The sequence below is a fragment of the Alligator mississippiensis genome, chromosome 3 (assembly GCF_030867095.1).
Source record: "Alligator mississippiensis isolate rAllMis1 chromosome 3, rAllMis1, whole genome shotgun sequence".
Classification (NCBI taxonomy): Eukaryota; Metazoa; Chordata; order Crocodylia; family Alligatoridae; genus Alligator; species Alligator mississippiensis.
In genome coordinates, this window is record NC_081826.1 from 270,176,179 (window position 1) to 270,200,643 (window position 24,465).

The window sequence follows — 24,465 nt, forward strand, 5'->3', positions numbered from 1 at the left end:
CAAGATCGCTTCTGCTTTGCCTTAAAAGCCATGCATTATTTCTATGCACTTATGCAAAGCATTTTAGATTGAAGCCCTCTTAAACCTGGGTGATCTATTGATTCAGGGAGCTGAAGATTAATTCCAGATGCGGTCATGCTTTTCTAGTCCTTCAAAAAAGTAACTACTGCACCATCTGTTTTGTAATAGACAATTTCAAAGAGTGTCAAGGGGATGTTAAAGACATTGGTCAAATGACCATAGATACCTCTCTCACATAAGAATCCTAGAGGTCACAGTGTCTCAGAGAGATTGATATTTTCACTTTTCATTGACTCTGCCACCATGGAAACTCAGGGAACAATTTTCCTTCCTGCCCAAATAAGGATCAGAAAATGTGTTCCAGATTATTACTAGTGTTACTGAGCCCAGTTGGGACCTGAATTCAGAACAGTGATTGAAAATCAGTTCAAATAAGCTCTTTTGCATCAGATCTGAATTTGGTTCCTTCTCTATGTATTCAAACAGCTTGGCTTTGTTTTTAGAACAATTGTTAAAGGAGGTGAAAGCTAAGTTCACCTTCAATTTGGTTGGTTGCCAATGAAACAGGCAGTGTGGGATTGTGGCAGTTCATCAAAATGAATTTTTTCTGGTTTTGATCTCAATCTGTACAAACTAAATGCAGTGCATAAATGTTTCTAAATATGGCAGATTTCATCAATATCTAGGTTTATTATCAAAGATAGCGCCAACTTTAGCATCAACACAAGAAAATTGAAGACAGCTGCGAGACAGGAATGAGTTATGATCTTTGCTCAATTCCACTAATATAAATCTGAATTTCAGCACTCCAACTCAAGATTTTCACCAAGCAGTTGAAACAGTTACTTCAAAATGAATTGATTGATATGGGAGAGCTACTGGATATTATTCCAGTGTAATATTTTCCCAGGTAGTCCTACAACTGACTTTTTTTTTGCAATGTTGGCAACAATTAAGCAGCAGGAAAAATAAATTTTCTAGTAATGAAAGCACTCCAGTTTTTTTCCCCATGGGTTTCCTTGTGCATCCTATTATGCTTTTTTATGTGCAGAAAAGAACAATTCAACTACTAAGTTCCTCAAGTTCAATAAGGTTCACCCCCCTTCTCGTCCCCCTCATAAAGCACATTTCAGCTTCAGGGCCATTAGACTATATAAATCTTTAGGGTAAGGCCTATATTTATTCTGTATCTTCATAGGTCTATGCACATTGCTTACATGTAAGAAATCAATACTAATTCAGTTCCTTGTCACTTTTTCTCCAAGGTATTATTAGACTTCAATTTTCTTAGTTTGCATGATGTTTGATGAGAGGAAATCCTGCAAGTTTTCAATTGCACTGACTCAATTTTGAATACTGTAGCATGACAACAACAAAAAATCAAAGCCTCAATGGTTCAACTCTGAAGGACTTTAGTGCAACTTAAAGATCACTCATGGAAGAAAAAATATATTTAAATGGTTAAAATACAGAGAATTTTAACAAGCCTCTTGAAAATAGTTTTCTTTTGACTGAGAGCTGTGGGGTACAGCTAGATCCAGTAAAGGACTTGGGTAACTAAAAAGTTCTCCTGCACTGCTTAGCTCTTAAGATGCAGCATACATGGAAATTCAGATACCTCAGAATGAGGTCCAAAGAAAACAGTTCATGGAGCAAAGGATCACCTAGGACTAGCTAAAAGGAGATGATGAGACTAAAATCCTGCTCCTCCCAGGGGCTCAGTCACCTCACTAAGGGCTGCAGTGAGGGGCTTCCCAGGCTGTCACAGGCTGGAACCTTCTCCAGAGAGTTGGTCACCATTAGGATAGGTTTGTGTCCTTTAATTTCGCCTAAATCCTACTTTCGGTGTTTTTGTCCTTTGGTAGATCTAGCTTACAGTCAGTTAATAGGTAACGAAGATCAATAGCTCCGGTATTTTCCTGTATCACCTTCTATAAAATTCTGATCTCAACCTAAATAACACAACACAGCACAGCTGTTGACCTCTCAGCAGCTTTGACTGAGGACTAGATGTTTCAAGCATGGAGCAGTCAAGGGAAGGGCTGCAGAGCCCTTAATTAAGGTTCAAATGAAATCAAATGGTAATCCTTTCTTACATGTAGTCCTCTCAGCCCCAGTGAAATCTGACTCCTCTGCTTTTGAGGTCCTCCTGAATGGCCAACTTGCTCCAGCTGAGTCCAGCCACCCACGTTCCTCTCATGACGCAGTTATCTAAATGGCAATTGCTAATCTAAGGAAAGACACCTGTGCTATGGGCAAAAGAACACTTCTCCCTTTACCAGCTACTGGCTGGCTTATATACACCCTGCCAAAGTGATATATGCCATATAGAAGGTATAGATGCAAGCTGCAACCCAGGGAAAAAGAAAATGATCATATTGTTTGTTTGGCACATGCCATCTTGAGCGGAGTTCAAATTTATAACAGTAGTTAATTATTCACTTCATTCACAAACAGAAGAGTACATTTTTTAGAGGGGGGAGGAGTGGAGGGGAGGTTAACTCATTTGTTCTTCATTGCCTGCCCTGTGGTAACCCTTCTGCATGACCCTTACCAGAAGAAAACTGTTTTTGAAGGTGTTCTGCAGGCTCTTTTACAAGTGTTCCTTAGACAATATATTTGTGTGTTCAGTATTTATTTCATACAAAGAGTCCAAACTCTCCCTCCCCTTTTGTGATCTGTAGACTGACTTATTTTGGTCACTCTGAGCATATATTGTATTGATGATAGAGCCACTGAGTTAGGTTGGATGTGTATTACTCCAGGCCTGGGCAGATGACAGATTTAAATTTAGTGTTGTATGTCAGTGATTTGAAGTTGAGAGACTAACAGCTGTCCTCAGTAAGCTCTACACATGCTAGATGACAGTGTAATGCTTTACCACGGAATAGGGCTCATCTGCCTTGAAGAAACAACTACCCTTGATTATCCCAATTAACAAATTATGCAGATGTATGCATGTCATCTGCCCAGACCCGTTACCTGAATGGAGTCAGAAATGGTCACCATAAACCACTATCAAAAATAGTGATTAGTAATTTTACTGTTTCAAATGCTAGGATCTTTGGTTTTGGGAGAGGATTTGAATACTGTGCTGCTGTGAAGTGGTACATAGACATCCTGAACAGCAAAACAACTGTTGTTTTAGCTGGCCAGAGATTTGTTACATTGCTATAACAATATGCTTTAACAAATGTTGAACTTGAGAGCATTTCCTTTTGCCAGACTTCTCTTCCTCCTCAGTCCTAAGTTGTAGAAAGGCTTCTAAAATGGCATGGCTTTTCCAGGAAGGCAGGAGCAGTTGCCCAATACTTGTACGATCCTGAAGAGGAGAGCAGAGGCCGAAGCATTACACCTGCGCATAGGGCACACTACGCGTTAAAAACCCGGGAATACGTCACGAAGGAGCGTGGCTGCACAGCACGGCTGCGCACACACCGCGCGCGGCACTGCTTAGCGCCTCCCCCTCGCTATGAACGGGGCCGATTCAGGGGCCGGCTTCCAGCCGCGACCCCGGCTCTGGTCATCTCGGAGCCCGAGGTAAAGCCGTTCGCGGGCCACTGGCAACGGCCCGGCGCGCACACGGGGGCAACCAGGCTACTGGTGGGGGCGGGGCGGGAGCCGCTTGGCCGGGGACAGACGATCCCAGCTCCCTCCCGGCGGCGGAGGCGATCGTTGACTGCCCCGCTACAAGGCAGCCGGCCCCGTGCCCGGAGCCGCCGTTCAGCCCCTGATACGTCAGCCTGCCCTGCGCCCCGCCCCGCCCCGCCCCGCCGCGCCCGCGCCTCCCTCTCCCTGCGGGCGCGGAGGCGGGGCGAGCTCGGCGTGGGGCGGGGCTGCGCGGCCTGCAGGGCCTGGGGCGCCGGGCGGGCGCATCAATGAGTTGCGAGGTGGGTTGATTTTTTTTTTTCCCCCCCCCCCCTCAACCCCTGGGCTGCGGATGGGTTGGGGCCTAGTCCTTTCCGTAAGTGCAGCCCCCGCAGCTCCGCCCCCTGCCCTGCCCTGCCCTGCCCTGCCCGGGCTTTCCCCTCGCCCTCCCCCCGCCCGGACAGGCTCCTGATCTGAGGTGGCGGCAGGAGTCTGTGGCCCGGGCTTCAGTTCCTGGGACAGGAAGAGGCCTGGCAGGGACTTGTAGCCAGGCCCTCTGGTGTCTAGCCCCCCCAAAAGTATGGGCCCCTGCAGTCTCGGTGCTTTTACTGGTGCCCACCCCACTGGCCTCCAAGCAGGCAGGCGGCGGTGGGGGAAGTGGGAGACTTTGCTGTCCAAAGGGCTATTGAGTTCTTCCTTCCCTTTAAACAGGTGGCTGTGTTGTACTTTGCCAGGAGTGCAGAGCTAGCGGGGGTTCGCTCGGAGACCGTTTCCGTGCCACAGCGAATCACGTCTCTCCAGCTGTGGGATGAAGTTGTGAAGAGACATTCAAGGTAGTTCAGACACAGGGCTGGTGCACGGCGAGCTGGCTGACGGGGAGGGTGTAGTGGATGGACCACGTGGGTGTGCAGCTTGGGAGCCTAAAAGTTGTGGAACAGGTTTTGGGGTTTTTGTTTTTTTTTTTTTTTTTGCTGCGAAAGATCACACCTGTAAGTGTGTCTGCTGAGCTCGGGGCAGAGGAGCCGTGAGCCGAGCTCCCATGGGAGGTGCAGTGTTGAATGGAAAAGACATCTGGATTAGTTAGTCTGAGAAGGGCACAAGGAAGAGCTGAAGAGTCCTGCTCTCAGGTTGACTTCTGTATTTTATTCAGTGACTTACTCTAAAATGCAAAAACAATCCTAGCAGCAGGGCCCAGGATCTAGAAGTCCCCTGCCCCAAGGGGTGCCCTAACAACAGCCATGCTTTCTCTCTCAGGCCCAGTGGCTCTCGAATGCCTTCTGTGCAGGAACAAGAGGCAAAGGGTGGGGGGGGGCAGGCGGTTTTGATGCTGTTCTACTAGACCAACTGTACAGTTGAAAGAGATATTACATAAACTTTTGGACACAAAGTATCTTGCATCAGGTCTAGGAAAGAAGCAGGTACAGTCTAAGTTAAATACTGGATAAGAGTAGTTTGTACTTAACTCCGTATGTAAAAGCAGACAGAGACTTAAAAGAATTGAGGAGGGTTGTAAACTAAGAGCAAAGAGAAGTCATCAGAAGTAACTTCAGATATCAGAAATGCAGTTGAATAGCTAACCAAACTTTGCCCAACTTGTCATCAGGAGCAAAAACTAGGCTGATTAACAAACAACAATCAGTGCACAACTCTCTCTTATGAGTAAATGCAAAGCCCATCAACACACTGCCAGCATAATCAAAACTCCCCACAATGAGGCCATTGGGATTTGTCCCAGAATGTGGTATACCTTGTCCAAAGTATACTGCCCCCATGGAGAATATGTGGGTGAAACTTCACCTCTGCTCCAAAATGAATTCTCACAGAAAAAAATGAGAAGGGCAGAGTCACCCAGTCACTTGTAGGAGAACACTTCACATTACTGAAGGGAAATCTACAAAATGCCTTTAGAAGGTAGGTGTGGGAACAAAGAATCATAACTTTTCACTACACACTTCACGCCATGGACTAAGCGTAGACAATGGTTTCATGGTTTTTTATTATCCAACTTTTACGGATGCGGTATTGTAGTTGCCATGGTCCAGGAAATATATGAGAAGCAAGGATCTTTTTGGTGATGTCTTTTATTGGACCAACTATATAGCTGGCAGAGAGAGAGGGGGAAAAAGTGCCCTTAGCTTGTCCATTCTCAGGTCTGGGTGCCTCTTCTGACCTCTACTAACCAACCTGTCATCCACAGGTAATGACAGCCTGTTTTTGTTCTTTTACATAAAAATTTATCTATTTGAATGCATTTCTCTTGCTTTGAAGCTATAATTGATAACTTCTTATTGCTCTTAGTGTACAGCTTTTCTCCACTATTAGTTCCTGTTTCCTTTTACATATGGAGTTAAATCCAAGCCACTATTTTAATCTGCAGTTCAGTTTAACTTAGACCCTACCTGCTTCTTTCCCACACCTGAAGAAGGGCACTTTGTCTAACTTCTCTCCCAAATGTACAGTTGGCCTACTGAAAGATTAGCACAAAAAAGCTCTTTGTTTCTTGGACCCTCTTGACTACAACAACACTCCAACCCTATTTTCTGTACAGTGATATAGCTTCACCAGGGGAGGAAGGGCTGCCTTCCTCCTCATGCTGAAGGCACTCTTGTGAGGTGGTGCCTACGGACATCACAGGGGTTTTCAGACTAATTATTTTGAATAAGAGTTTAAGCATCTAAAACCTTTTGATAGCAATCTGACTTTACATTAAACTGGCTGGCACTAACAACAGCTCCTGAGTTTTCACAAAAAGGCTGTAACCAAGTATTAGAAAAGGACTTCCCTTCATACAAAATCAAAGCAAATTGGGCTTTCTTCAGCTGTAGTGTACTTCTTCCATATGTTGCCAGTAATGGGATTGGTTACCATTATTCTCTCACTGGAAAGCAAATTAAATTATATTTATGATTCTGTCATGCAGCAGGAAATTTGGAAAAACAATGTTTTAAAATCTACACCACCTGCACAGGGTTGGCTGGAAAATTAGTTCATTATTTTGTCTTTCTGGCAGAAGTCAATGTAATGATAAAATAATTTCTATGGATTCCTGGTGCAACAGAGAACAAAGAAGACAGTGGAGGTTCATTCATGTTCAGCAAGACGCTTCTTTTTCAGTTGTATGTGTGCTATTTTCAAACATTCAGTGTACATCCTTTTGTATTTTATTTTGCTTGAAAATAAACCAGCTCAACTTTTACCTTATCTTTATTGGGTGGTGGAAGAATAGGTTTGGTGCTCCACTGTCACTGCCAGTGACAAAATAATTGCCACATTCCAGGGTAAGTAGTTGACTGTCATGATTTGTTGTTGTTTTTCCTTTTTTAAGTGAATAGTATAAAATAGGATTGCTCAAGTCTCAGATCTGTTGACCTCCGCTTCTTTGGGCTGTGCACCAGTTTGTTGTTTACTTGACATCCTGCAGTTACATGTAGGCACGTTACTCAGAAACCTTTTTATGCTTCTGTTTTCCCTCAGGCTTGCCGTCCTACGGGATCAGGTGGTCTTTGCTGTTCGGCAGGAATACGTGCTGCTTGGGGATCAGCTGCTGGTCCTGCAGTCAGGTGACGAGGTTGCTATTATCCCACCCATCAGTGGTGGCTAAGTCCAGCCAAACACGTTAGGTATGTAAAGTCCTTTCCAACAGCAGCCTGTAGGAGGCAATTGCATTGAAACAACTCTTGAATTTTCTCATCTTTTTGTTTAGGTCCAGTGGCTTGTTGGATGACTTCCTCTTTCTGCTAGGTCTCCTGGACAGGATGTACCAATATTCCCTGCTATAGAGAGCTGTTATGCTGGCAGTGAGCTGTGAATGGGTACAGAAATAAATGATTAACACACATACAACAACCAGGGCTTTTTTTTTTTTTTTTTTTTTTGTTCTAGTTTGTTACAGAAAAATTTTAAAGACATGTAATACTATATTATTATTTTTAGACAAACTTCCTTTTTTCTTTTGTGACAGGAATATCTGTCCTATTAGGTGGCTTCAATTCTCCTAACAGATTCACCAGTGTAAATGGGAAATTCATATGTTTATACTGATGTAGTAGGACTAGAATCTGGCCCACTACGGTTTAAATATACTCTTCCTAAATATACTTGCTTTATCTATTAAGTGACCTTACTAATTTCTGGTGAACAAGTGGTAGTTACCAGTTTTAGTCTGAAGTCAGGAAGAAGGCAAAAGGCAGGGGAGGGTGGAACCTTAGAGACCTAATTGGTTAACAGAGGCCTGAAGTTTCACAGACTCTTTCATTAGATGCTGTGCAGCATGTTTGAGGAACAAATGCAGCATGATGCTGCTTGTTTACACAGGAATGTTTGGGAATGAGGGGACATTACATGGTGGATAGGTGTCACTTCATTTAGGACCAGCTTCCTATTTCAGGGATTCTTTGGGGACATCACACATTTCTAAAGTTTGGAATTATGCCAGAAAATTCAGGATCGGTTTCATGTTGAGGAGAGTTTGGGTTTAGGATTGGTAGTTCTCAGTAAAAAAAGCTTATAAATATATAATAATAATAATATGCCTTGTCCATTTTTAAAAAAAAAAAAAAAAGGACCTCCACATTACCAACAGGCATTACAATGTGTATTCTCTCAGCAGTGGGGCTGAGGATGGTAACTGGCATGGAGATGTCTTCCTTTCCTTTTGGGAGGCAGTGACATGGATATGAGCCCTCTCACACTGAGGAAGGAATTAAACATGGGTCTCCCCCATCCTGGGAAAGTGATTTAACCACTAAGCTTTTAAATAGAGATAGGATATCACCACTATCTCTATTTTATAAGAAAGTATGTGTTAGGCATGCTCTGAGAGTGCCTGCTGAATCAAGATCATCAGGGGATTTGGATGGAAAACTTAGTTTCTAGATCGTGATCAGGCACAGGCATAAACTAGATACTGCTACTCAGTTCTGTCAAGAGTGAAATGGTGGGTTCTGGGTTGGTACATATGAGACTCTTACATTTTTCTGGATAAACTGGCTCATCAGCGTTAGAGAAATTGCAGCTTGCAAATTACTTTAAAGTTAGTTTGAATTTTATACCTTATTTACTTTATAGAGAAACCATGAATGAAATTGAGGAAGAGCCAAAAGATTTCATCAAATTGACCCAGGAGAAGCTCTCTGTAGATGAAGCATCAGTGTTGGTAACTTCACCATGCTGTGGGGCTATCTCTCTGTTTATAGGTGAGTTCAGGGCTCCTAGAATGAGTCCTTGGGCATCTAAATAGTATAATCAGTAGAGCACAGGTTTCCACATAACCCCAGCCTTAAACATCCCTTTTAAAAAATAAGTCTCAGGAACAAATCATGATATATGACAATTCTGTAATTGTTGTTTAAAGCAGGACCCTGGTAAGGCTCTTACAAAGCTCCAGAGTGGGGAAGGAGATGCTAAGAAGCCTCCTTGCTTCTGTGGCCATTGTTGTGGCTGGCTAGAATTTGGGCCCTCTTTATAATTTGGAATTTACCTCTTTATAAAATAGTAACAACAAAAGAGAGGAGACCTAATTACCACACTTCTAGTTAACTGACGCTTCAGAACCCAGAATGAGACGGGATTTGATAAGTTTCCGAGTACCAAAAGGGCGGTTATAAAAGGGATGGAAATAGGTCTTTGTGGTAGCAGGGGATAAGACAAGGAGCAATGTCTTAAATTTCAGGAAGGGAAATATAGGTCAGATGTTGGGAAGAACTTTCTCACTGAGAAAACATTGGAACAGCTACCCAGAGAGACTCTGGAACCTCTGTCCTTGGAATTTTTGAGTGCATGCTGGAAAAACACTTGACTAGAATGGTTTATTTAGAGATGATCCTGTCTTGAGAAGGTTGGACTAGATGACCTCCCTTCTCGCCCTACTTTTCTATGGTTCTAAACACTTGTGCTCAGAATTAAGTGCTATTGTGCACTTAAATACCACATTGCATGGACAGATGCAGTTGTGTCTTGCACATTTTTCTAAAAATATAGCATCAAATGTATTGTCACTAAATATGTTTCCACCTTGGCCATTAGGAACTCTATGAACACACAATCATCAGGCTGGATTAAATCTCACTGACATAAGAATATCTAACAAGACTTATCAATTTTAATGTCATAGCACTAAACAGTCACTGACCAGTTCAGAGCAAAAACCCACATCTACTGAACATATTCTCTGCTTAAATTTTAAATACTACAAAGCACAGATCATCATTTTCTTCATGGTTTTATAGCACTGGTACGAACATGTCCTGGCCCCTAACAACAGTTCCTAGGTGGTACTGCAACACCAAGAAATAAAACATCTGTACTTAATTTATCAATCATTTGTTTTTAGGCACTACAAGAGATAATTTTGATGGGAAAAAAGTGATTCATTTAGAGTATGAAGCATATACACCAATGGCAGAAGCAGAAATAAAGAAAATCTGCAGAGATGTTAGAAAAAAATGGCCAGCAATCAAACATGTAGCCGTGCATCATAGACTTGGGTATGTTTCAACAACCTCTAGGTCAGGGGTTTTCAAAATTTTACAGTTGAGCCACCCCTTAATAGACTCAAGGTGCTCTTTGGAAATTGCCAGCTGCTTTTAGTCAGTTTTTGACTACAGAAAAATAATAGAGCAATTATTCTGTTGCAAAGAACTCAGAAAGACCACAACAGTCCATCTTGTTTTTATCAGTGAATTTCTGTTTGAAATCTCTGAGTTTACCTTGTGATTCATTTTTACACAACTAAGAGTGCTAATATTGTGGCACCAGTCATCACCCTTGAACGCATCTCAAGGCACCCTATTGAGAATCACTGCCCTAGCTATTTATATACTGTCAATGTTAATTAATGCTAATCTGATTTTTCTGCTTTCCCCTAGCTTGGTTCCAGTGACAGAAATGAGTGTGATTATAGCAGTCTCTTCTCCTCACAGAATAGAATCTCTCAATGCTGTGAGCTACTGCATTGACACTTTAAAAGCAACAGTTCCAATATGGAAAAAGGTAAACTTTGATACTTAGGACGGTTTGTTCTATTTGCAAACAAAGCACCACCTATTAGGGGTGTGTGAAGCTTCGGTCACCAATTTGATTTGGCACGCTTTGGAGGCCGAATCCAAATCGAATGGGGAGACCCCCCCCCCCCCCCCCGAATCAATTTGCAAAAGATTCGGCAATTCAGAAAGCAGTCTTTCGGGGGACAGAAACTGAGAAGAGGGATGGGGAGCCGGTGGGGAAAGACTGACAACTGTAGCTGGCCAGTGACTGATCTTTCCCTGAGTCCCCTTCCAATCACAGTACTTTGGGGGAGGAACGTAGAAACAGCAAAAGAGCCTCTGTCTGCAGCCTTTTTGTCCCTTTTGTGAGCTATTTCTGCTTGAACAACAGTGTCTGAAAGGTACTGGACTGGATTGGCTTCCTAGTCAGCCTTCTGCTAGTTTCCGTTCTTGGAAAGGATTGGATACAGCTTACTAAATAGAATACCTCTACCTATCCCTATCCAATCCATTTCTTTCAACTTATTCTCCCCCCCAAAACCTCTTATTTGTTCATGTTTCCCACTACCCACTTCTTAAACCAAAGCTGTGTTTTCCCTGGCAGTGTGATCCATCACTGTGCAGGAAAACGCACACACGCACACCAAGAATAGATATTATTTTACTTACATACACAAACAGACTAAATACAACATAGAAGAAGAAGTCACACACAGAAGAAGAGATATTACAGCTGCACACACACAGACACACATTTTCCAGCACAGGAAAGATTAATATGAAGTGTTCTAGAAAGGCAGGTGCCAGGTCTCCTGGCAGGGGAGGGAGAGGTCTATAGCTTCTCCTTAGCCTGGCACTAGTGGGAGCATGCCCAAAGGGAAGTCTCCCTCTTGCTTCAAAGCCTCCATCCCCATGAAGCAGAGGCAGGCCACCCTGGAGCGGTGGGGGAAAGCCACAGACAAAGGGGAGCACCTTCCAAAGGTGAGCAAGGTCACCCAAAGCACTGGGGAGATGCTTGCTCTGGATGGCCAGCCCTTCTTAGTTGAGTGGCTAGGGTTCAGGCGGCTCATGGTGCCCATGGCCCTATCCTACCAAGTGCCCGCATGCACTATTAGCAGGATGGTGGTGTCCTCCCTGTATGAGGCATGCCGGCAGTACTTGAAGGAGGAGCTGCACAAGGCAGGGCTGTAGGTAGCCTCACACTGCACCTCGGACATCTGGGGCAGCTGGGGTGGAGATCACTTCTTTCTCTCCCTCACAGGGCACTGGTGCGATCGGTCAGGCCATTGGTGGGCTCTCCTTCAAGTGGAGGTGATGGATGAGTCCCACACAGCAAGGGAGATCATGGTGGCCATGAACCACTTGGTGCAGGGGTGGCTTTTTGGGCAGGGTGAGCTCACCCGCAGGCTCATGGTCACTGACAACGGGGCCAATATGGTCAAGGCTGTCTGTGATGCCAACTTTGTTGCCATCCACTGTGTGGCACACAAGCTGCACCTCATACTCAGGGGTGTTTTAGAGGGGGACAGGGCTGCTGGTGATGGTGCGATCACTACCACCCATCTGATTTCAAAATGCAGGAAGGTGGCAGGCTACTTCTATTGTAGCACCAAACAGGGCAAGATGCTGTGAGAGAAACAGGCAGAGCTGAGCATCTCGCAGTACAAAATCATGCAGGATGTGGAGACTTGGTGGAGCTCCATATACCTGATGCTGAAAAGACTGGTGGAGCAACAGAAGGCCATCCATGAGTTGGCCCCGATCGGGGAGATTGGAATCAGCAGCCCCCTTAACAAAGCAGAGTGGGATACCATCTCCCAGATCATGGTGGTCCTCAAGCTGTTCTTCGAGGCCACCGAGACCCTCGGTGCTGGTGATGCCCTCCTTAGCCAGGTGATCCCCATAGTAAGGGAACTTGAGAAGCAAATGGAGAAGTTCCAGGGGATCAGTGTTCCTGGTTGGGACAAGCCACTCACCAGACGTGCAGGCACTGGCTAGGCAGCTGAAGGAGGGCATCAGGAGACAGCTGGATCCCTTGTGGTCCAGTACAGTCCACATGCTGGTGGGCATGTGTGACTCAAGTGTGAAGGGGAGCATGTGCACTGGCAGCACCAAAACCGTTAATCACTGGACAGAGGTGCTGGTGAACAGTCAGGGAGGCAGAAGGGAAGAGGTGAGGGGATGGGGAAGAGGGGGATCCAGTACCAGCACTAGCCAGTCTCCTCCATGCCAGCTGCTGCCAATGTAGGCCAAGGGCATGGCTTCAATGTTGGGGTCCAGACGCACCAGACCCCAACCTTGGGCAGGTAGCACCAAGGCTTCAGTGGCTACCTATCTCACTGAGGATGTGGAGCCACTGGACTGTGACCCCTTGGCCTATTGGGCAACCCGCAGCCAGATGTGGTAGGATCCGGTTGTGGTTGGCTGGCAAAACCTCTTCTGTCCACCGACCAGTGTTCCGAGCAAGAGGCTGTTCAGCATTGCTGGGGATGTTGTGACACCCCACTGTACCTCCTTGGATCCTGGTTTGGTGGAGCAGCTGGTGTTCCTCAAAGTGAACCTTCTGCTGCTGGGGTTCCCCAAGCTCCACCTGCAGATGGAGTGAATGCCATGCTCCTCACTCCCTATGCACCTATTTCCATGTTTTTTTGTTTTTTTTTTTTAACCTGTTACTGCCCCCCTCTCTGAGCTGGAGGTGGCATGCTGCATCACCAGCCAGCAGGGGAAGAACATGTCCCTGCTGAGCTCCCGTGCCAGGATGAACATGGAGGTATGGGCTGGGGCTGTGGGCAAGGAGGACAGTTTTACAGGAGGACAGGATGCATGATCGCTAAAACTGCACTCTGCCAGGGTTGGGAGGCCTGGTGGGAGCGCCCCCAGGGAATGCCAGGACTGAGGATCTCCCTGGTAAAAGGTGGGTAGGAGGCACCATAACCTCTAGCCACTGCACACACTTGCGCTTTCTCTCTTTTTCTCTCTCTCTCTCTCTCTCTCTCTGGAGTTGTGAGGCTCCAGGTGAGCTCAGCTTAGCTGCCTGGGATGTCAGCTTTTGGGGTGAAAAACCCTTCTTCAGGCTGAAGAAGCACCTGCACTTGGGGGGGGGGGGGGGTGTGTGCGCGCGCATGCGCGCTGTTCCTGGATGGAAGGAATAGTAAAGAAGCCAGAGGCTGGCATGCAATGCAGGCAAGAAAGCCAGTCAGTGAAAATGGAAATGGAGGCATCAGGGGGTGGGAGAAACAGGCTGGGGAAGGGGGATGTAGCAGGTAAAAGTGAGAGGTACCTGCTCTACCTGAGGGGTCAGATGCCCAGTGGGTTGTAGTGTGTCATAAATCTAATGTCAGTATTGAGTCCATGAGTTTCTGTATCTAGGAGGTTGATGAAGTGAAGTTCATAGGCCCTTCTGTGAAAAGTGGTTTGTAAATTCCCTTTGAGGATCAGGCCTGAGAGACTGGAGACTTTTTTTTTTTTTTTTTTTGGTGAGAAATGTGCTCCCACATGTAGTTAGGTATTCTTGTCTTTGACTGATTCTGGTGCGCAGTTTGTGCAGGTACTGGAGATACGTTGGCAGGTTTTGCGTTTTGGGCTGTAGGAAGCTTGCTTCTGGTGATGAGGTTAGCGAGGTTCGGTGCTTTGTTTGAATTTACAAACCACTTGTAAATTCAAAGTGGAGCCAGGGAGCTTTGGCAGTGGGGGGATCACTGTGGGAGCACCACTGTAGCATTCTGGTGGTGAGAAGTTTATCCATGCCTGCTCTAGGGCTTGGCAGGGAGGAACAGCATCAGGCCTTAGGTGGCTGGGAGCTGTTCCTGTGCGGCCACCATTTCTCTTTGCCCTCCAGCTGCCATTCAGGTGTAGCTCCCAAGCCACCCACCTCTGTTGTAGCTCCCAGCTGTCTGACCAGCAAGGGCAGAGGCAAAGCCTCCCACTGCTGAAATGCTGCTGAAGCTCTGGAGCCTGTGTCAGACCAGAACCAGGTTGTTTCACCCTGCAACACCCAGAGGTTGCCGGCTGCTGATTTAGACTCTTTTTTTTTTCACGAATCTCTGTACAGGTAGTGCACACTAAGAGCTACATTAATCTAAATGGCGTACTGCCTTGGGTTTTGGGTTCTTTATAGGCTTAAGATGTGGAAGTCATTACAGAAACTCCAGGCCATCTTCTGCTCTGTATAAGTAATCATAGCCTGCCTGCTGAATAGGTGTAGGAGACCTGTGAAGCACATCTTGTTCTTTGTTTCCATTTGCAGGAACTGTATGAAGAAGAATATTCTTGGAAAGAAAACAAGGAATGCTTTTGGACAAACATGGAAAAATAACTCCACCTTCTTTTCAGATAGTCACTCTATGAAGATTAGTTTTGAGTTGTTTCCAGAAAATATAACTAGGATTTTACTTCCATGCTAACAAACACTTGAATAATTTATATTGGTTTTAATTATGCCAATTATGAAATGATATATGGTGAATGGATTATTCTTAAAAATATTCTTAAAAATAACTTCAGATCTTCTGTAAAATCACCTACTTTGCTTTTGTTCATAGGCCAATATTTAAAATATCTTTCATAAAATTCTTGGATGAAAGGTGTCTAAAGTTGTTTGCCATATACTGCCTCATTGTCTTTTTGTTGGCAGTTTGCAGACACTGCCAGTCTTGGACATTCCGGGTGGACAATCAGATATGTTTTCAGACCTCAGGTTTTTTTAGAATGGATGCAAAGTTAGTTTGAGCTTTGGCATACTTGTAATTACCTTGTAATTTGAAAGATGCTTCAAGTTGACAAAGCACTTTGGTATGTGCAGAGGGAAAATATATACTATACTCAAGAGTTTATTAATGTTTTGGTAATGGTTATTTCCCAGTTGCCTTTTTCCACAGAAATGTTTTTGTTATGCAGTTGATATTACAAGCCCATCACATATAGGATCATAGGACAGTAGGGCTGGAAGGAACCTCACAAGGTCATCTAGTCCAGCCCCTGGCTTAAGGCAGGATCATCTTTGACTAAATCACCCCAGACCAGTGTCTCTACAAACTGTTCTTAAGAATTTCCAGGGATGGAGATTCTACAACTTTTTAGGTAGCCTATTCCAATGCTTGAACACCTTCATAGTCAGAAAGTTCCTCCTAATCTCCAGCCTAAATTTCCTCTGCTGCAGTTTGAGGCCATTGCTCCTAGTCTTGTCCCATATAACTACAGACAATAGTTTTATCTCCATCTTCTCTGTAATTGCCCTTCACGGATTTAAAAACTCTGAAATTGCCCCTCAGTCTTCTCTCTCCCAGACTATATAATCCTAATAATCCTTTCACCCTTTCCTCATAAATCATTCTTTCCAGACATCTAATAATTTTGTGGCTTCCCAGTGGACTCTTTCCAATCTGTCCACATCCTCCTTAAAGTGTGGGGCCCAGAACTGGACACAGTACTTCAAATGAGGCCTCACCAGTGCAAAATAGTGTGACAAAATCACTCTGGATAGGTCATTCAAAGTAAGATAATATAATCTAACTGGAAAAAGCTGTTAGCAGTAACTAAAATCTTACTGAGGTATAACGTGATTAATTTTGAAGGAATTTTAATAGATGTGTAGTTCTGTGCTACCTCTTAAAAGACGATCATTGTTAGAAAAAAAAACAAACAACCAAAACAAGTTCAAGGCTTTGACTTTAGGTGCTCTTGCTGTTTTAAACTTTAACTATGAATCAGGACACTCCAAATGAATTTAATTGTTTAAAACAAGTGTCCATTTAAAAATCAAATACTAATTTTCAGTGTTCAGTTGATTTTATTTTTTACATTAATTCTTTCAGTGAATATATTATACTTTCTTCTCTTGCTCCTGTTTAAGTGGGATGTTTTGTACACAGCAAAAATAGCTTGACAGCGTGCCCAAGCCTCCATACTGTTCTGTTCAAATCAGTGGGGGTATTTTACGTAAGTAAAGCATGCAAGTATTATCAATTTGTACTTGAAGCCTAAATTGAGACCAGAGTACTGTTGTTCTGGACATTTTAGTGAGAGACTGTACCTGCCTCAAATATTTTATACTCTGAAGTTGGGGGTGGCAACCTGCGGCACCTGGACTGAATCTGGGCCTCCAAACCTTTGGCTCTGGCTTCAGTTGGCTTTGCTCAAGGGCTCTGCCTGTGCCACAGAGTGCAGGCTCTTGTGGAGGGGGTGCTTTTGCCATGCCCTGCTGCAGCTGGATGACTGCCTAGTGCCTACCCTTCCTTTAACCTGAGCTGGGTCATTCCAGCCCCCTGGTGGAATTGCCAACTCTTGTTCTAAGTAGACAGGATAGAAAAAAGGTGGGGGAAAAAAAGCACAATGAAGTGAGTTGCCCAAGACTACACATCATACCATTAATTAAATCATACAACGCAACATAAATGTTTCATTTAACCTGTTTCATTGTTTTCCTGATTGCACAAAGCAAGAGAACAAAAAAAAAAAAAAAAAAAGATTTTGTCATCATCTCTCTCAGTAATCATTGCTTGTTGTAACTGAAATAAACCTAAACCCCTCCAAACTTAACATTTTTTTGGATAAAGCGTGATTAAATGGTCTGTATTTTGTGCCCTACTAATGGTAGTTGGGCTTCCCCAGAAGAAAAGCCACATTTTGCATTATAATTGCCTGACACAGCTTCCAAATTGTACAGATCCCAGTTCTAGATAGAGTACAATGAGTTGAAAGTTGTATTTTCCATGGTTTGGAAGCTTGTGAGGAGAATGCATGAATTTGTATCTTCTGTATGTAAAATATATAATGCTGTCAGAATTCCTCAATAAATATCATTTCCTCAGTTCAATAATGTTTCCTTTAAAAAAAAAAAAAAATCTGAAATTAATACTATCAATACCAAGAATTTGAAAGACAGGACAGTTCCATGTGAATTTCCTTACTGGGAAAAGCCTTCATCTTGGGTATCAAGCAAATAATGGATGTGGTACTTTACAAATAGTAGTATAGGACTAAGTAGTATAGAGCAAGTTCCAAAGAAGCACTTGAGGAAACAAAGTCCAGATGTGCAGTGCAAAAGACTTTATTCAGTGGGAGGGTTTTCATGAGACACTAACAGCTCAGTAGCCTAGTAATACTGTATAGTAGTGTGTCACATCTCAAACAGTACTGAAACACTAGTGCACCATATTATTAGGCTACTGTGTGGCAGCATCGCTTAAAAGTTGTGCAGCAACGCTAGTGAGAAGTAACTAGTTAACATGCATTTATTTAGTACTTAATTATGCCCAACCTGACAGTGAACTCCCCTGTTTGTAAGTTCCTAGGTCCCTGCAGTTCTGCATGCACTGTTCTGAGCAGCCAAACTTCTGACTTCCATCCAAGTTCTGTTGGGATCCAGAAAATGGTGATAGCAGTCCCTAATAATTTCTAGACATATACCCATTTTCTCTTTTCTTAGTTTTGCCATAGTTGGTCATTGTTTCCCTATAAAATCACATGATCAACTTTTTTTTTTTTTTTTTTACTGATATTGACTCTATTTTCATCCTGCACTAGTTCCTTAGCATCAGTATATAACACTTCCTTGTCAGTGGTGCATACTAAATCTTTTGCCCTCTTCCATAAGCTCAGTCTTGCTGCTTGTTTTCTTGTATAAATGAAAACATAATCATATTAACTAAACCAGTGTCACTGCACACTTTTTTTTATACTCTACTTGTGCAGAGACTTCATGTTCCCACTGAATCCTCTTAAGTCTTTAAAAAAAAGGTTTACCAAAAAGCTTTGATAGTCACTTCTGAATCACTTCTGCTGAAGGACAGCCCATTAAGGAATATTCAAAGGCTTCTGTTATTTCTGGACGGTTCTTTTGGACAATTTTTTCTTCCTTGTGAATCCAATTCTTTTCATCCTTGATTGCTACATTACTTACCCACCAATTATTGCTTCATATTTATTTGCGAACCAATATTATCCTAATAATTGTAAAGCTTAAGACCAAAGTCCCTGGCCTAAATTAGCCAGCATTTGTACAGATTCATATATTTGACACTGCAGTATCTTTTGATATAATCCTTACCATGTATTGTTCTTTAATTCCTCCAAGGTCACATTCCACATTGCTAAGTACATATTAGTCAAATAAACTGGAAGCTCCTGCTGTATTTTATCCCTTCACAACTGACCACAAATGGCACACCTGCCCACTGTCCCCTCTCTCTTTCACCTTCCCCAGAAAAGCCCACCATCCTTTATTAGAGTAAATTCTAAGCCAGACTGGGCTAACTGTCAATCACCTGCCCCTAATCCTCTCAGTAATTTAGATTCTGAAAATAAAATAGAGTGGCTAGAAAAACAGCTTTGTGCCTGGTTCAGGACCCTGTGCTCCTACATTCTCCCTCTCTGGTACAGATGGAGGGAGATGCATCTGCCCTGGATACAAAACAGGCAGCTAACTTCATTCTTTCGAACTTCCAAATGCTTGTCTTCCCTTTCCCAGAGTCATTTCCCAATTTAATTCTGATGTCTCTTATAGACAGGCACAAGAGGGGCTCCAGCCCACCAACAGTTAGCACTGACCTAGTGAAGGCGTACTTGAAGGGTCTGGATATGTTTAAGTCAGCAGGCCCTGATGATCTTCATCCAAGGGTGCTGAAGAAATTGGCCAGTGTCATAGCAGAACCACTGGCATGGTTGTTTGACCACTCAGAGAGAGGAAAACAGACCTTAAGACTAGAGGCTGAGAGCCATGGGACTTTTCAGCCTGGAAAAGTGCAGGCTCAGGGGTGACCTGGTGGCCACCTATAAGTTTATAAAGGGTGTTCACCAGGACCTGGGGGAACGTTTGTTCACCAGACCGTCCCAAGGGATTACAAGGTCAAATGGTTATAAACTCCTGCAAGTCCGTTTCAGGCTGGACATAAGAACTTCTTTACTGTCCGAGCCCCCAAGGTCTGGAATGGCCTGCCGCCAGAGGTTGTTCAAGCACCTACTTTGAATGCCTTCAAGAGAAACCTGAATGTTTTTCTTGCTGGGATCCTATGACCCCAGCTGACTTCCTGCCCCTGGAGCAGGGGGCTGGACTCGATGATCTTCCAAGGTCCCTTCCAGCACTAATGTTTATGAAGTCTCTGTTGCTTTCTCTGCCCCACCCCGCCCTTTGACTGACATTATTTTTGCTCTTCTCCTTGACTATTATGGTAGGAAATTCTGATACTCTCTGCTGCCCCAGCCACATTGCTTTTATCTTTCAGAAGCTTAGAGACCTTTTCATTAATTTTCATGGACCCTTTTAGCCTCTTAACGTCCTCTTAGGTTGTCACCAACATCACGATGTTAGCTGCGCACACCACTACTTTGGAAAGGAAAGATGATTGGGACCATGGTCCACACTCCAAATAATTCTAACTTGATAGCAATTTTTAATGTTTATCCTGGTGATTCTCAACATCCTTAGACTTGAGGCACCCCTTGGAAATGCCTACTCCCAGTTTACGCTCTTTTTTTTTTAAATGCAGCAAAATAATGCAACAGTGTTTCTGTTGCAAAGAACTCAGAGATCACAAGTATAGATTTTTATGTGAAATCTCTGGATTTATCTTGTGAAACGTTAGCAAACCGAACAGTGTTATCATTATATGGCACCCAGTGGCACCCTTGAATGGCTCTCTAGACACCTCCATGCTGTGGCTCACTGATCTCTCTCTTCTGCTAGGTAACTTGGTCCTAGAGAGAATAAGGTCTCCAGACCACCCACACAATCTTTCAAGACGGATTGAACAAACTACTAAAAAAATTCCTCTTACCTGTTCCTTCCCTTGCATCTCTTTTTCCTCTTCTCTTATTATGGCCTTGAGTCTTTGGGAAACCCTTTCATCTCATAGAAAGCCCTTCAGTTCTGCTCTTGGCATCTTCCGAAATAATTGGATAATTTAATGACAATTAATTGCAGCGACTAAGGACCAGCAGGTGTCATATTCAGTGGCTGTGTCTACATGTGTGCTTAGCTGCAGAGTAGACTAATTAGCTGCAGAGTAAGGCATCACCATCTACACGTGACACTATTATGCTTTGGTAAATACTTATGGTGGGGTAATTAACTGCAGTTAAATGTACTTGGAAACACTGACCATGGGCATAAACTGCATCAAGCCAACCCAGCCAGCACAGGGTCAGACTTCTGCCTGTCACCTAACCACATGGCTCTACACTTTCAGCACCCTCAGCACCTAGCCAGTCTCTCTGCCACCTGACACCACCACCTGGAGCTCAAGGCTCACCCCCTTGTCCTGGCATAAACTGCTCTGCCTCAGCCTAAATTGCTACTGTTCTGGGTGCATGTATAGATGCTACACCCGGAAGTAATTTACCCTCTCTCAAACTTACCTGTTTATTGCTTTAAATTAACTGCACATGCAGGTGCACCCAGTAGGGCTGTGCAAAGCTTTGGTCACTGATTAGATCTGGAGGAGATTCGGCAACTGACTCTCAGCATCAGAATCAAATCAGAAGGCCCATTAACCTCTCCGAAACAAATCAGAAGCCCCCAATTTAATTCGGAGAGATTCACTGATTCAGGCATAGACATAGCTTTATATGTTTTTTCTACGTACCTCAGAATACCAGGCAGCTTGTGAACACTGCAATGGTGGGGCGGATGGAGTGTCCCATGGAAGCACGGGGAGAGCGGAGGGGGGGTTTCCCAGCGTGCTTGGCAGTGGACCCATAAGTGCTTCTGGTCCACGTCCCCTGTGGAGCATGTGGGGGGGAACCCCCCTTGGCTCGGCGACTGGTGCCTCCTGGGTCTGGGGGGGCACCCAGGGTCCCCCTGTGGCTGACCACATGGGGGTCTCCCGCACACTCTTGTGGGATGTGCCATCCGCCCCAGCATTGCAGCGTTCACAAGCAGTGCCTGGTACCTTGAGGTATGTAGAAAAAACATAAAGCTGCGTCTATGGCCGAATCGCTGATTCTCTGAATCAGAATCGAATCTTCAGATCTGGATTTGGCCAAATCGAATTGGGACAGTGATCCGAATCAATGAATTAAATCACTGTCCCCCGAATCAGGCTGAATCCGAATCAAATACAGCCCACTTTGCACACCCCTAGCACCCGGTATATAACAAACCAACATAATGAAGATGGAATTTTTAAGCAGTGCTCTGCATCAGGTCCCCTCCACAGCTTTTGTCGGCCTGTCAAGACTGGTGAAATGTTTGTTTTACTGTAGCAAAAAGCCCCCTTTTCCTCTTGCCTGCATTTGCTTTCCCCTCTTTGGATATGTTTCTCTTTTTCTACCTTTTCTTCCTTCCTCTCTCTTTCACTTTAAGATAAGGAATTGTATTTTAAAATTTGTATGTGTGCATTTTGTATCTCCCCTTGTAGTTTGGTATTTTTATCTATTTGTGTGCCATGGCATTTGTAGCTTATATTTTATACTCCTCACCTTTCAACTTTCAACTAAATGTGTTTTAGTAAGTTATACATTGTAACATTGTTAACAAAGGCAGGAATCAAACTGCCCTTCCCTGTATCAGGCTGGCCTCTGAAAGAGTGAGTGAATCAGTGATTGAATGTGTAACATGGAAGCAGGCAGCAATTATCACCTGGAAGCTGAACTCAATAGAAGACAGTGTAACAACCGGGAAATCTCTATACCTCACTGATCAAGGGCTAGAAGCCCTGGCCTGACTTAATCAACACCAGAGACCAACTTTTGGGCTGAATATCTCCAGATAGACCACTCCCAGAGCCCTATTCTAAATTCATCAACGGACTCCCAAACCTGCAAGTACATGCGGACGACCCCTGGGACTGACAGATGCTGTCCAGTAGCCACTGGGGGGGGGAAGTCCCACGAGGGTCAATGAGCCCTGGATTGGGCAAACCAGAAAACTGGGGAGTCACCAAAGTCTGCCAAGGACAGATAAAAGGCAGTGAAAAGTGACCCTAGTGGCACCCTCTTGATCTCCAACTCGACCAGACCTGTCCAGCCAGAAGGACCAGCCGGCGACCCCCTTCTGGAAGATAACACCATGCTGAAAGAAGCCTCAACGACAGACTCCAGCGCTTGTAGGATAGGTATACCTGACTCTGTAGCCTGCTAGTGTGTGTGTGTGTGTGTGTGTGGACCAGCCCCAAGGTTTATGATTACAGTGTTTCAATCTGCCTAATAAACTAGAATTTTAAGGATCCCGAGTTGGACATTTGTAACTGTTCAACATTACTAGGAGAGAAATGTACAGGGATAGAGAGAAGGGTGTAGAAGACATGCTGTTGACCTCTTTCCCTGGCCAAGGGCAGAGATGAGGTAGGTCAGCATGGCAACAAGAACCAAAAAATGGTCTTGATGACAGAATTTGTCTCTTGGAGAAACAGGTTCTCTCACTCTTGGCTTGTAATATTTAAGAATCCAACTATCCTTTGATAGATAAGTACCTTTTAATTGAGCAACTTTTAAATATTTCCCTGAGCATACTGTTTCATTCTCTTACTTTTCTAAAGTGTTTTAGATTCTTTTTTAACTATGAGAGATTGTTGGCATAATGATAATGGCAAGGGCAGGCCTGCTTATCAGGAGTTGAGACAGTAGATGTCAGCAGAGACAGCTGTAGAGGTTGTGAGAGAGGAGTTGAACATCCATTCTCGGGACGGCGCTGTAAAGGCCATGCAGTTCTACATTCTCACAACAAAGCTGCTTTGGGTTCAGTACACATTGTGAGATATATTGTAGGTGTTTGCTTCAGTTCTATCATAAGTCACTAGACTACTACACTAGATTGAATAGTCAAATTTTCTGGATATTTAGTGGCACAGTGCACTTAAATTAGCTTACTAAGCCAAAAGTTCTCATTTTACCTGATCAATCTCTGTGGTTGTACATTTATAAAAAGCTGTAAAATACATGAAATAAAAATAAAACAATACAAGCTCACTCTGGAAAAAATAGAGGCTTTATTCAACGCTCCTTCAATAATAGTAATTTTAAGGGATTGCTTTGAGCGACGGCAGGTTTAAAAACCAGATGTGTTATTTTTAAATGCAGGGTATCCCTGTGAATAGTTTGAACCCATTATATAAAGAGTGCCAGTTTGACACGTGCATACATACAAAAGTTAGCATCATCAAATAGAGATTTACAATTTTGTTTGAAATGTACCTATCAAGCAGAGTGCTCTCTCCCTGTCTCTCTTCTAAAGAAAAAGCCCTCTGGCACATCAATTGTTATGGCTTTTTGTACTAAACTGGAAAATGCATGCCATAGAGAGCAGAAATGCTGACTTCCCAGGTTTTAAATTCTAACTGCTTTTCTTAGTGAAGATGACATCCCCCCCACCTCCCTATTCATTCTATTTAGAAGGCAATGACAGAGGTGTCCTTTAGCCTGATAAAAAGTACTCGGAATATGTAGCATTTGTGATGGTATCATCTGAAAGCGTAACCTTTGCTTTCATATGCTGTTTTTTCTTAGGCAGAACTAGGATGCAATATTAACACACAAATCACCCAGTTTAAGAAAAGGGGTCTCATATTACCAACAATCTAGTCTGGCAATTCTATTCACTAATGACTGACTTCTCTTACATACAAATGTACCTGAATTCATTCTGCTCTTCTGTTTCCTAGTATAGGACTGTCAAGTTTGGCCGTGAAAATCTTTTAAGAGGCAAGTGAAGTTTAGTAGTGACAATAAAACGCTTTGAAACTGAGGCATTCTTAAATTATCAACAGGGATTCTGGTTGTCTCTGATAAAAAAATTCTCAGATAAAAAAAAAATAATCACAAAATCTCATAAAAACTCCAAAATATGTGATTAAAACTAAAGGTCCTCCATAGTCCCCCCCAGCCCTGCTGGAACCTCTCATTCTCCCCACACAGACTGCTGGCCCTCTCCCCCACAGCT

The 24,465-nt window shown here is 43.7% G+C and overlaps 2 protein-coding genes across 3 annotated transcripts; both read left to right on the forward strand.

Annotated features, from left to right (window-relative positions):
- The first annotated feature begins 3,602 nt into the window (after positions 1-3,602).
- Positions 3,603-7,421, forward strand: MOCS2 (molybdenum cofactor synthesis 2). The gene is made up of 4 exons (XM_059725188.1): positions 3,603-3,911; positions 4,321-4,442; positions 7,084-7,229; positions 7,313-7,421. The coding sequence occupies exons 1-3, from the start codon at positions 3,900-3,902 to the stop codon at positions 7,208-7,210; spliced, it is 261 nt and encodes an 86-aa protein (XP_059581171.1). The 5' UTR covers positions 3,603-3,899; the 3' UTR covers positions 7,211-7,229; positions 7,313-7,421.
- LOC102561702 (molybdopterin synthase catalytic subunit-like) lies at positions 7,139-22,753 on the forward strand. 2 transcript variants are annotated; one of them, XM_014594041.3, is made up of 5 exons: positions 7,139-7,229; positions 8,677-8,804; positions 9,941-10,094; positions 10,476-10,599; positions 14,839-22,753. In XM_014594041.3, exons 2-5 carry the CDS (start codon positions 8,684-8,686, stop codon positions 14,905-14,907), a joined length of 468 nt encoding a protein of 155 aa, XP_014449527.1. In that variant the 5' UTR covers positions 7,139-7,229; positions 8,677-8,683; the 3' UTR covers positions 14,908-22,753. The 2 variants fall into 2 exon arrangements, with proteins under 2 accessions (XP_014449527.1, XP_006265512.1); XM_006265450.4 differs by lacking the exon at positions 7,139-7,229 and adding an exon at positions 7,332-7,421.
- Positions 22,754-24,465: the final 1,712 nt, after the last annotated feature.